The sequence below is a fragment of the Paramisgurnus dabryanus genome, chromosome 5 (assembly GCF_030506205.2).
Source record: "Paramisgurnus dabryanus chromosome 5, PD_genome_1.1, whole genome shotgun sequence".
In the NCBI taxonomy this organism is placed as follows: Eukaryota; Metazoa; Chordata; class Actinopteri; order Cypriniformes; family Cobitidae; genus Paramisgurnus; species Paramisgurnus dabryanus.
In genome coordinates, this window is record NC_133341.1 from 17,297,258 (window position 1) to 17,310,814 (window position 13,557).

A 13,557-nucleotide genomic window follows, 5' to 3' on the forward strand; every position below is an offset into this window, starting at 1 on the left:
AGTAGCCATGTAATAAATGGGATAATGTTAGTATCACAAAAATAAACTCCTTCAAGGTGATACAAGATCAACATGTCAGGGTTAAATTTGCAATTTATTTTGCGAACTACTAGCTGGATATACATTATTTTTTGCTTAACAATTTGGAAACTGCTGTCCTTTTCTGTATATTCCACAAATGTGCACCTTCACATAGTTTAGATGTAAATGTTAAACTTTTAAAGGTCCAGTGTGTAGATTTTTAGTGAATTGAATTTGAATTATGTGAAGTGCAGTGCACAGCTCACCCCTCCCTTTTAAAATGCATAGTAGCCGCCACAGGACAAACTTGTCATCCACTGAGACAATGTAGTAACAAAACACGCTCTGTAGAACAGTTTATCCATTTAGGGCTACTGTAGAAACTCGCAGTGAATGTAGATTAAAAACAGCCCATTCTAAGGTAATAAAAACAATACAGTTCATTTTGTAAGGTCTTCACTGATAATATAGTTATGTACATTATATTGCATTTCTGTCAAGATATCATTCTAAAAGTTACACAATGCACCTTTAGCCCTTGCTTTATGAACCCTCGCAAGCTGTAAACACATAACAGAGACAGGGACACATAGAAAGAGAAAGATAGTGAGGTATAATACAGGTGTGTCACAAAACAATTGATGTTCCTTTTAGATGACATAAATACATGGGTTAGATTATCAAATGTTCTTTTTCATCTTTAGTAAATGTGATGATTGCAACTGCTTCTCTCCGATCATTGTGGGCTGCTGTTTTTTAGGGCTAAAATTGAACCTGTCGGCTAGTTGCTATGGAGACACTTACCTTTTCATAGTTGCGGACCATTCAAGGGTAGAGCCAAACTCAGGCACCAAAAGTACATTTATCTGCGCACTCTATCGAAATGAGAGTGCAGCCATGACACTGAAGCCTCAGACTGATTAATTAATCATATAATACATTAATTCAATTTGTGATTAATTCATAAAATGTATAGTGCATTCTTTAGGCAAGCGGCATCAAAGAAGTTACTTGTTATAAATTTAGCTGCTCTCTGCTTAGATCACACAACGAGAATGTTTTTTGACAGTGTTACTGTATGGTTTTTTTTTTTTTGAACAAGATAGAATGATCATCAGAATGTATTTTTGTTTTTAATGAAGCATTTAAAGGGATAGTTCACAGTTCATCATTTTTTCATCCTCATGTTGTTGTAAACCTGTTGTTTTTTCTGATGAACACAAAAGAAAATATTTTAATAAATGATGGTAAGCACATGGCTGATTGTAACTATTGACTTCCATAGAAGGAAAATAAATATTATGGAAGTACTGTGATAAATAATAAAAAATATATTTGTAATAAATTATGGTATAAGCACACAGTTGATGGTACCCATTCAATTCCATCACATTTTTTTTCCTATTATGGAAGTCAATGGTTACAATTAGCTGTGTGCTTACCATTATTTATCAAAATATCTTCTTTTGTGTTCATCAGAAAAAAAAGAAATTCATACAGGTTCAGACAATCATGTTGGGGTGAACCATCTCTTAAAGGGAACATATCATTAAAAAATCTGACTTTTTTCATGTTTAAGTGCTATAATTGGGTCCCCAATGCTTTTATCAACCTAAAAATGTAAAAAGATCAACCAAGTAACTAAGTTTTGATAAACCATTTTTTACAAGCATGTGAAAAAATAGGGAATTGAAATTTGTCTCCCCCTGTGATGTCAGTAGGGGATAATACTGCCCCTTAATTTGCACTATCCAACCAAGCATTGCCATTTAGTGCAGAGATCAGCTCATTTGCATGTTAAAGGACACACCCAAAAACAGCACATTTTTGCTCACACCTACAAAGGGGCAATTTTAACATGTTATAATAAATTATCTATACGGTATATGAGCTAAAAATTCACATAGTACTCTGGAGACACCAAATATTTATTTTACATCTTAAAAAAGTATATCTTACAACTGATATGTTTTCATTTGTATTAATTGTATATGCTTATATATTTTCATTTATTTACTTTTTTTATTCTCAGGTTGTGACATTTTATTCACATTAAGTTTTGAACAATTCAAACTAAATGAATAGCATCAATGGCAAATTTAAAGAATAAGTTTGCTATTACATACCAACTATGGCTGTAAATCATAATGTAAACAGCATACATTGTATTTATGTATACATCCACTTATGCATTCATGTTATAGGCCTAACCACTACATTATCACAGTTATCAGTCCCCACACATGCCTACTATCAGTAATGTGTCTTCGTACAATGATGTGTATGTGTGTGTCTGTAAAGTGACATTTTAGTTTCTAGTCACCACGCTAAATGTGTTTGCGCGTCTGTGACCTTAACATTTCTTTTCTATGTGAGCTCCACACACCCACTCTCCATGCATTTGAAAAGAGACTGTGATGTGCGCTCTATAAGGCTGAACTGTGTGTGTCAAACAGTGTGTGTAAGACCTGCGGTGGCCTGTGTGCATGTCCCAGGCAGCACATCTTCCTGTTTTTCTTTCTCCTCCCGTTTCTCTCATGTTGGTGGTCAAGGTCAGTTTGCTTTGTGAACTCCTGTATTTTGTAATAGGTTGTTCTGCTCTTGCTAAGGTCACTGTGACAGTAAGAGAAGAGATGAAGCATTTATTGATGGATGAGCTTGGGTTTAAAACACATTATTTTCGTCATATTTCATGTTCTGTATCGCTGAACTCTTTTAAATTTAAGACTACAGGTAACTTCACTAACATACTTTAGGATCTTAGTGGATTTTCTTTACACAGATCTGTCTAAACCTGCCTTCGGTGAAGGATCAACTAGGCTTTATGGTTGGATCAAGCTTGAGCAATTTGTCATTTGTACGACCACATTTGTATGTTTTAGTACATTTTTGCTTTCACCCCTGTGACGTTGGGGTTAGGGTTACATAAGTTTTTGTGCGATTCACTTTGTACAAATTCATTCGAATTAGCCAACTTGTAAAATACGTTTGAATTCCTGTAAGATCAGGCTGCTGTGTTATGTTTTCGTATAGTATAGTATGGTATACTAAGCAGCTTTGTATCTCAAACAGTCTTTTATACCGTATTTCAGATGATTAATTGTCTAATTTCATCTTCTGATATGTGTACACTTCATTACAGTACAATCTGACAAGGCTGGTCAGGCTTTTGATCAAAACTTTTTTAATATGACAGTAAATTCCCATCTGTTGTAATGGGCTATTAATCTTATTTTTTTTTTTTTCAAAAACATGACAGCAAAAGTTAAGCATGTTTTATACTCTCTCTAGCTCTCTCTTATATCAAAAGTTACATATTGATTTTGAGCCTGTATTGCTGGGTGACCTCATTGCAGCAGATGTTTGTTGTTTTGCCACGGGTTGCTATATTTCACTCCCTGACTTTGATGCAGATTTTAATTGGGTAGTCGGCACTTTCTGTACTTTGTGATGTATCATGGACTGACTGAGAGAAATGCTGTAACATTATCCAGTGATGGTTTGCAGACGAAACTCACAGACTGTATTTGAAAAGACAGGATCTGTCTACGCCTTTAAGTAATGACTATGAAGCCACTGACTGTTAAAATTAAATATTTAGAAATTAAAATTACTTGGTTGTGCCATGTTTGATATTGTGGGATGTGAAGTCACACTAAAGAAAGATGCGTAAATGTTTATGATATGAACTCTACTGATTTATTTAAAGGGGACATATTGGGTCTCCAATGCTATACTATCAACATAGAAAATGCGAACAACCCAGTAACTTAATTTTGGTAAACCATTCTCTGCAAGCATCTGAAAAAATAGGTAATTGAAATTTAGCTCCCTTCATGATGTCAGAAGGGGGAAATACCACCCCTTAATCTGCACTATCCAACCACGGCACTGGCATTTAGTGCAGAGATCAGCTCATTTGCATTTTAAAGGACACAAAAACGGCACATTTTTGCTTACACCTACAAAGTGGCAGTTTTAAGGAGGTTAAAATAAATTATCTATATAATATTTTGAGCTAAAACTTCACGTATGTACTCTAGGGACACCAAAGATTCATTTGACATCTTAAAAAAGTCCTGTAAAATGTCCCAATTAACTGAATAAAAACTGATGAAATTGCATAAAGATGCCAAAAATAAATGTACCATATGTCAGCAACGGCAAATAGTAATAGCTGTGTTCAAAAACCTATTGAGCTGCCTACAGAAGCAGCATTTAAAGGCATAGGTCTGCATCTGATGAGAAAGCTGATCCAAAGTTTATTCATTTTATCTTTTCTGCCCTGAAGGTAACTCATTACTTTATTTATTGCTGCCTATGTCAAACCTTCCTAATCGGTTATTTATGTAGCGTGTGACAGTTTATTTTCTGTCTAAGAAGGCAGCTGCCTCCTTTTTAAAGAGAGCTATGGTTGCACATCATTATTTTTTGCATTTGCAACCATTTCAGCTGCATTCCCTGCTCTAGGAGGTTAATGTCTGTCTACATGTACAGGTTTAAAACTTTCTTTATTTCGGAGCCGATGGTGTAGCGGGCAGATTTCAGACATAGTGCAAACGCACTTCCGGCGACCCGAGTTCGAATCCCGGCTCGAGGTCCTTTGCCGATCCCATACCCGTCTCTCCACCCTCTACTTTCCTGTCATCTCTCAAACTACTGTCTATCAAAAATGGCTCCAAAAAAAACAAATATTTCCTCTTTCTCAATCTTTCACCGTCACTGAATTTAAGAGAGCCACTTGCAATCTCAGAGCCAGATTGACATCTTAATGGCATCGCGGCACTCGTCTTTTCATGTTTATTTTCAAGCATCTCACTGGAGCATGTTTGGCTCATTTCATCGCTTTATTTTTGTCCTCCAAAGAAAAGAATGGGTCTGAGTGGAAAAGACGAACAGAATGGAAGGATGGAGTGTGACTAGTGTCTGGTGCAATGTCTAAAATATTTACAGAGACACAGATACAGAGCCCTGTGAAGACTGGAAGTGTGCAGGGGAGGGTTCTGAAAAAAAAAGCAATAGAGGGAAAACATGGCACAACATTTGGGATTCAAGGACAAACGCATAAGTTGCTTTGCAACAGGCAGAATATGCATGCCAATAAATACATTGGGGGTGCGCTGTTCACACTTCAGCATTTATGTAAATACCTCTCCATCCCAATATCACACACATACACAAACATGCTCTCTATCCTTGCTTGGAAATGCACTGACATGAAAGAGCTTGTAGCACATGCCATTAACCATGCACACCGCATCGGCGAGCACACTAACATTATACTAACAGGCTAAAATACAGTCTTTCTTTGACACACGCAGTGAATGCAGTTGGTGGGAATGTATTATCATTCATACTGTGTCGTTCATCGCCTTCAATGCTGACATTAACACTCGTTCTGCTAGACCGATGTGGCGGTTAACCTTCGAGAGACACGCGACGGGTGGGTAGGTGAGTGTGTTTCCATGTGTTTGGGTACTGCGTACATATGCTTTATAGTTTTCACTCGTAATGTTTTTTAATCAGACACATTTAGACAGACTACTTCAAAAAAACACACACACATTCCTCTGCGTTGTTTGAACAAGTCCTTTTTCTCGCTTAGCCTCACCTGTAATTTCCAGAATGCACCTTTCTTTAAGATCTCATTTGCCCACTGGAAACTGCTTATTTTTGGGTGTCAGTATAAATTACTTTATATAGGATTAAGATTTCTTGTATTGCAACCAATCAATGCAGACATGATTTAACTAAACCCGCATTACTAATAATTTTGTTGGCAGGATTTGGTAAACGCCATGCTGTTTTTTCAGCAAAGTCCTCTTAGTGCACAGATGTATGTCACGGTGGGTTTTTTACCCATTTAAAGGAGGTTTACCATATTTATTAAGCTATTGAACACATTTTTGAGTCCTTTACATTTATTCACAAAGGACAGTGAAGTCCGACTGGAGGAGAAGTGCAGATTTTTGCATGCACTTAGATGGTTTTGCAGCAAAAGACATTTGAAGAGCACAGATGCAAAACCTCCTATGTGCGTCGTGAATGATTTCTGGTGAAGTAGCATGTTTTATCAGACTCTTAAAGGCGGGGTGCATGATTTTTGAAAAACACCTTGGAAAAGGGAGTCGGACCGAGTACCAAAACATACTTGTAGCCAATCAGCAGTAGTTGGAGTGCCGTTAGAGTGCCATAACACCGTGGGTGTGCATTATCTGTAGCATGATTGAATTATTCCTCTTATACCACGGTTACCACAAACATTGCTCTGGTGCCTATTTTTAAGACATTTGACAGGTTAGGTGTGCGTTTATCAGAAATTAATGCATACTCACGGAACATTTCTCAGCCAATCAGAATACAGCATTCAACAGACCCGTGGTGTGTGGGGCGGGTCTATCAACAGAAGGTCCAGATTCTACTGGGGGAAGGGTGTGTTTGTTTAGGTGATTTCAAATGTCAACATTGGCTTTCAGAGATCATGCACCCCACCTTTAATGGATTCTGCTTAAAAAACTCTATTTTTGGATGGCCTGGGGGAGGGATAAGGTAGATTTGAGGCGAAAGTATATGCTTTCGCATCCAAGCTCTTCATTTGTTTAATACCAACGAGATCTTCATTTCGGTCCCTTACAGCCTTCTTTTCATTTGCATGAAATTTAATATGGCGCCTAGTCTACCATTTTACTTTTGTGGTCAGGGGAACGGGTAATGAGAAACAACAGGAAGTTACAGAGGAGTATCGATTTTTCATCAAATAGCCTATTTTGTAAGTCCTGTAGTTCTATGTAATTTGCATAGACCTTCATGTGCATGGGTCAATAGTGGTTGAATCATTATCTCATGTTGCACAGAAAGGTCAAATAGCACACTGATATTTCTTTGGATGTTCCCTTGAGAAGAAAAAGGGCTTTGGAGGAACTCATGGAAAGCAGTGGACTATTTATTCTGTCTTTGTTTCCATGGCAATTCAGCTCCTCTCAAACTTGCTGGCCAAGTAGGAGCTTTATGGAAGAACAAGAAATCTCTTTATGAACTTGATAGTATATAAAGTTCTTCTTAAGAAAACTTTCACTTTTCATCTCATCTCTTGAAAGCTATCGAGAACATTCCTTTGATGTAATTTCATATCCAGTAACTAAGTGATTGACAATTGCTCAGATGAACCTCTCACTAACACGCTCACTGTTTCATGTTAGTTTTCCCTCTCCCTTCATAACGTTCCTTTGCTCAAGCTTGTTTCTGACAGCTATTCCCAATTCTTCCCTTCAGTGTCATCTTGTCAATGTTATGCCGGTCAAGAAAACTGACGTTGGTTTTTCCCTGTTCTCTGGAAACTCAACCTGTCATTTCGAGCACTAGGTTGATACTGCATCTCTCATGTGGCGCATCAAGCATGGATCAATCCCACAATTCCCTTTGCTCCAATTCCTCTTCCACTCCTCTGCTTTGCCTCAACCAATCAGAAATAAACCGTTTTAGTTCACCTCAGCCAATCAGAAATTAACCAGTTTGGTTGGTACACACACATTTTGCTCTCTGAAGCTTCAGTGGTTAGGAGACAAGGCTTGTCTCATGGGTATATGCTAAAGATCTTTGAGAGAGAGAGAGAGAGAGAGAGAGAGAGAGAGAGACCAGGAGACTGGTAGAAAGAAACAAGGTAACAAAAACAACAGAGGGGGAAAGGAGGTATAGCAAATATTCAGGGTAATAGAGAATAGTGGATAATTTATTTTAGCAGATTTATTTTTCTGTCTGTGTGGGGGAACATAATGGATTTATATGAAGTAGATTAATACAGTTTATCTCCTGCATCATTCTCAATGTCTGGTTACGGTAAGTACCGTACTTTTGAAAATTCTCACTCCATTTACTGTTTTTACGGAGCAAACTGCTGTGAGATTGTGCATGCACTTTTCATATACACATGGTCACATATACCAGTACATGAATCGATCTATTTTCCCATGCTATGAAGCAAATAGATCAAAATGCAAATGCAGAGCTGTGAAATTTTGCGGAAGTGATTTTCTCTATTCATGTGTCCTTTTCTCGATTCATGTGTCCTATTCCCTTGTTTACATACAGTATGTTTCCTCCCGAGGTACGTCTCAAATGCTTCCCAGATGGACGTTTTTACATTTGCACATTTAATATCTGATCAGTAAACCGCATGTCTACAGGTGACTGAAGATCTAGATATGAACTTTATAACCTTTTTGCATGTGACTTCGTAGTGGAACTGTTCCCAGATCAGATCTGCCTGTGCAGCAAACACTAATTAACATCAGTACAAACCAACACAGATCATCCCAGATGAGATCTCTCACTTTAATTACAGCTGTAAACATGTTGGATTTTCCAATGATACGCTTGCTGTCTCCCCATCACTGTTTATTATGGATGCAGAACGTGTTGAATTGATGTGACAAGACTGCTGTTGGCATTTTAAATGACTTTATTCTTCACACGGCCATTTATGTTCTTATGCATTACCTCTCGCTTTTCATTTTTGTAACTTAACTCATACTGAAATGCATGGCAGAGATTTTCCAAACTCCATTTGCGATTATTAGGAGATAATTAGCTGTTTGAAGAAGTCACTTATTATCTTGTCAGAAGCGCTCATCAGTTTCTGTGCGTTTTTTGTAATATTAACCGACAGCTAAGTTAATGACACCTATAGTGATGTAAACATATGATTACACAACACATACATCTACATGAACAATTCATTCATATGCATTAACAAGCAATCGGTGACTACATGCATTAAATAGAGTACAGGCACAAACATTACATGATAAAGTCTGCGTACATATTTTTTTTGCTTGTTATATAAAATTGGAAAGTTGGTTGGTTGACCTCTACATTCAAAGACTTACAAAGTTAGGAAGGCATCCGGTTATTGCTTTTGTCATTATATAGTATATTGTATATTAAAGTATATTAAAGTATTCTGACCCTAGAGATCCTGCTGTGCACTTTATTTTTCTTTAATGCGCCTACAGCCTCTGTTGTCTCAGCATATCTGAAGCTCTCTAGAAACCAGAAAGTGTGTCCTCATATTACACCAGCAACTACAGTATTTGCTTTCCTGGGAGTTCTCAAAAACTCATAAGGCTTTCACTAAAAAGTGATAGCAATGTCCAGTACCTTGTTACTTACTGTGTTTGAAAACCCGTATAGGTGTGCATTGAAATTACTTGAGTGTGTATAGTATGTGTGACCCATTGTTGTTTTTTGTGTCTCAGGTCTCATCTGATGCCCAGGCTGAAGGAGTCACGCTCTCACGAGTCTTTGCTCAGTCCCAGCAGTGCAGTAGAAGCTCTGGACCTCAGCATGGAGGAGGAGGTCATCATTAAACCAGTGCACAGCTCCATCCTCGGGCAGGATTACTGCTTTGAGGTACACAGACACGCACATAAACCAACATACAGCACAATATGATAGAGACAAAATTTGTAACTAAGAAAATTCCTAACTGGTGCGCATGTATTTGTTATGAAGCATTTGAGTAATATTATTTTGCGTATAATATAATATAATATAATAATAACATTCAAAAATCTAATCCATAATTTGATTTAAAAAAGATTTCTTATAACAAGTGCAAAATGCAATAAATCCATTACAAGATTTTTTTTCCAAAATGCAATAAATCTATTGAATCAATATATAAATGTGCATTCATCTTTGCCATTTTATAATCATTTAGTTGACTTGTAGTATACACTGATTTAAAAAAAAATAAACATTACTGGCATTAATCAAAACACTTACTTTGTCATATTAAGAACACTGTCATTGCTGCTGTCATCCTTGGGACGTTGTCGCTGAACTTTTTTGACAGCGATTAGCTGTAAAATGTTTTGTTCCTGCCCGATTTTTATCGACTTTGAGTAAAATAATGGAAAGTTTTTCATAAGATCCCTGGGGTCATTGTGTTAGCATTGATGCTTTCGTGTGAGAACAAGCAACAGCCGGCATTTTTCCGTCGTCCGAGTGGCTTACGTTTTTTCCCCGCCGCAGAAAACAACCACATCAATGCCATCAAAAGTATTATTTTGTTTTTGTTTGTTTATCGCGAAGTACAAAGTAGATGAGGAAAGTATTCCCTGTGTCTTCAAAGTGCCACCACCATCCTTGTTTACAATACGTGGGATGGTGCTCTGTGATTGGTTGAGTGGATTTATTGCATTCTGCAGAGAAGGAGGACTGGCATTTATCGCCTTTTGGGAAAAAAAGGAGAAAAGATGACAGAATAACACAGGGGGTTTTGGATTTTGTGTAAAATTAAGAATGTACTTATTAATACTGACCTGATACAATACTGATTTTGGTGGTAACAATTTTTTTAAATGGAGTTTATTGTGTTTTGAAACCAAACTCTTCATACAATACAACACAACACAATATTATCACTTTTTGAAGTGATAAATTGCATTTTATAAGTATAATGATTATTAGTGTATTGATATTGTTTTAGGTATATTAATTTTAATCTACCTACAGTATGTATCTATAATTGTAATAATAATCTTATTGCATTCTTTGAGAAACTATTTGGTAATTCAAAGTCCTACTAAAAATATGAGATAACAGTACATAATGCATAGCAATTGAAACATTTTATGATTCATTTTTATTAAAAGCAATCCAGAAGCTTCCTGCGGTATACTGACATTTATTGGCTTTTTCTCCAGGTGAGCACCTCCACAGGTAGCAAGTGCTTTTCTTGTCGTTCGGCCGCAGAGAGAGACAAATGGATGGAAAATCTGCGGCGAGCTATCCACCCTAATAAGGTAAACTTGCCTTTGAAGCATATACTCGCATAAGCTAATATCCTCTGATTAATTACTAAAGAAATGCAATTTGATGCGAAACAGGCACGTTACCAAAAATGTTTCTGTATCTGTAGGAGTGATGAAATTTAGGGCATGTTTCTTCTCCTCCTCAAATTTTCCCTCTTTGATATAAGCACAGCTGAGACTTCAAACTTCAAAACATATGGGCTCTTAGAGCACGACCGAAAAACAACAGCTCATTTCACCAATAAATGATTAAGCAAATTAATGATTAATTAGATGGAAAAATCAAGCACAAGCTTCAAGTTATATTTGCTTTCGTAACAGCTTGCCTAGAGATGCGCTTAATGTCTCCCCGGCGTTCGGTCGTACATTTTAATTACTCGGTGGGTTTGTGAGGTGAGCGCCACAGACATGCTTTAGAAAGCTTAGCTGTAAACAGATGATGCTTCCTGACAGATGTTGATTCTGTAGCAGTGTGAAGATGATAGTTCAAGAATTAGCTGATGCAACAGAGGCTTATTTCTGTTTGCCTAATTAGTTCATTATCTGTGATGAGGGCTCGCAACGAAGCACCTCAATATCCACTTTTGTGAAGTCAGTTGCTTTAGCTGATGTTTATTAGTGTGGGGATATCTACCAGCACCAAAGCACTGGTATGACTCCGTACCATAGACTGTAAAAAAAGATGGACATAGTATCCGTGACGTCACCCATACGTTTCTGAAGATCGTTTTTAAAGCCATTAGTAGGGTCACTGCGCATCACTTGCGGATATCCGAAAATGGGTAAAGAGGCGAGACGTTAATTACTGCCTAATTAAGTAAATGCAAATATTGAATAATCACTGATATATATATATATATATATATATATATATATATATATATATATATATATATATATGTATATATATATATATATATATATATATATATATATATATATATATTATATATTTTATATGTATATATGTATGTATGTACATACGTACGTACGTATGTATGTGAATATATGCTGTATTCTCCGCAGTCAACCAAAGTCTATTCAGTTCAGTGATTCACAAATGCTCTGTGGTCTCAGAAATAACGATGACATTTAGTTTTTTTCTGATCTCATCCTCCATTGCCTTTTAAGTTATAAAAGGACAGAGGGATATCTATAAATTAACCTCTATTATAAGTCCAACATAAACTGTAGCATAATACAGGTCAATTTTATTTCCGTTCCCCTTATATTAAACCACATGACTTCACACTGGAAAGACTCAATTTTCTAAAACAAAAAAGAGAGGGGTTGACATTAACTGCTCAGTGATGTCATGCTATATTTACAGCACCTCCCTGCTATCTTTACGGGAAAAAGCGATCTAAAATAAAGGACCTTTTAATTTCTAGCCAAGGATGGGTGATCTGAAACAGAGGGGATTAAATCACTGAATTGAATAGCTCACCATCTCTAAATCACTGACCCTGTTAGATGTCACGCTCCCATGATAATAATCTTTTACTGTTATGGCATCATATCCAATGACTTCACTGTGCCTTTCGTCTCCAGGACAACAGCAGACGGGTAGAGAACACACTCCGGCTTTGGATCATCGAATCGAAGGACCTTCCGGCCAAGAAAAAATACTTCTGTGAACTCTGCCTGGATGACGGCCTGTACGCCCGTACGACATGCAAACTCAAGACAGATAATGTGTTTTGGGGTGAACATTTTGAGTTCAATAACCTCCCTGCCGTCCAAAACATCACCGTGCACCTGTATAGGGATTCAGACAAAAAAAAGAAAAAGGACAAAAATAACTATGTGGGATTGGTGAGCATTCCGGTGGTCGGCGTCACAAGCAGGCAGCTGGTTGAAAAATGGTACCCGGTAAGCCAGCCCAATCCGGGTAAAGGAAAAGCACCAGGACCCATGATCCGCATCAAAGCACGATATCAGAGTATGAACATCCTGCCTATGGAACTCTATAAAGAGTTTGCCGAGTACACGACCAACAACTACATGCTGCTGTGCTCTGTGCTGGAGCCAGCCATCAGTGTCAAGAACAAAGAGGAAATGGCCTGTGCTTTAGTGCATATCCTGCAGAGTACCGGGAAAGCAAAGGTAATGTAAAAGTTTGCTTGGTTTGGTCATTTAGTACAGTACATTGAGTTCCAACCAGGGATGCAGGAATGTTTTTTGGGGGGATTTGTAAAGACTTTGCTTTGTTAAACATAAATAGGTGACTTATTCTATTATGTGCATTTCTGCATTTGGCAGATGCTTTTAACAAGTTTAACTTTTTTAGCAGTATATGTTTCCTCACACTCCCATTTAATTTGCTAATATTACAATAATTAGAAATTGGCAGCGTACAATTACAAGTGAAACATTTTAAAAAAGGGTAATTAAATAATGTTATTTATAATTATATGTAATATCATGTATAATATTCTATTATATTATAGTAGAGAATATATGATTTTATCCAGAAGAGATGTACACTTTAAACCGTAAAACTGTACTGGAGCGACCTTGCTCTCAATGCCTTGTTTAAAGGGAAACACCACAGTTTTTCAATATTTTACTATGTACTTACGTCAACTTAGACTAATTAAATCATACCTATATTTTTTCAATGTGTGCACTTTTAATCTTTGTACAGCACATCTTGAATGTGTTAGCATTTAGCCTAGCCCCATTCATTCCTATGGCTCCAAACAGGGATGAATTTAGAAGC

At 37.0% G+C, this 13,557-nt stretch overlaps 1 protein-coding gene across 6 annotated transcripts in view; it reads left to right on the forward strand.

The window, feature by feature from the left end:
* The window catches only part of dab2ipb (DAB2 interacting protein b), a 138,277-nt gene that overhangs the window by 90,305 nt on the left and 34,415 nt on the right, over positions 1-13,557 (forward strand). For 5 of the 6 annotated variants that reach the window (XM_065293448.2, XM_065293450.2, XM_065293451.2 and 2 more), the window contains 3 exons: positions 9,276-9,429; positions 10,728-10,826; positions 12,387-12,941. In XM_065293448.2, coding sequence (XP_065149520.2) covers positions 9,276-9,429; positions 10,728-10,826; positions 12,387-12,941 — 808 coding nt within the window. Of the gene's footprint in view, positions 1-5,298; positions 5,473-9,275; positions 9,430-10,727; positions 10,827-12,386; positions 12,942-13,557 lie in introns of those variants that run through there. The other variant, XM_065293454.2, reaches the window with a different exon arrangement.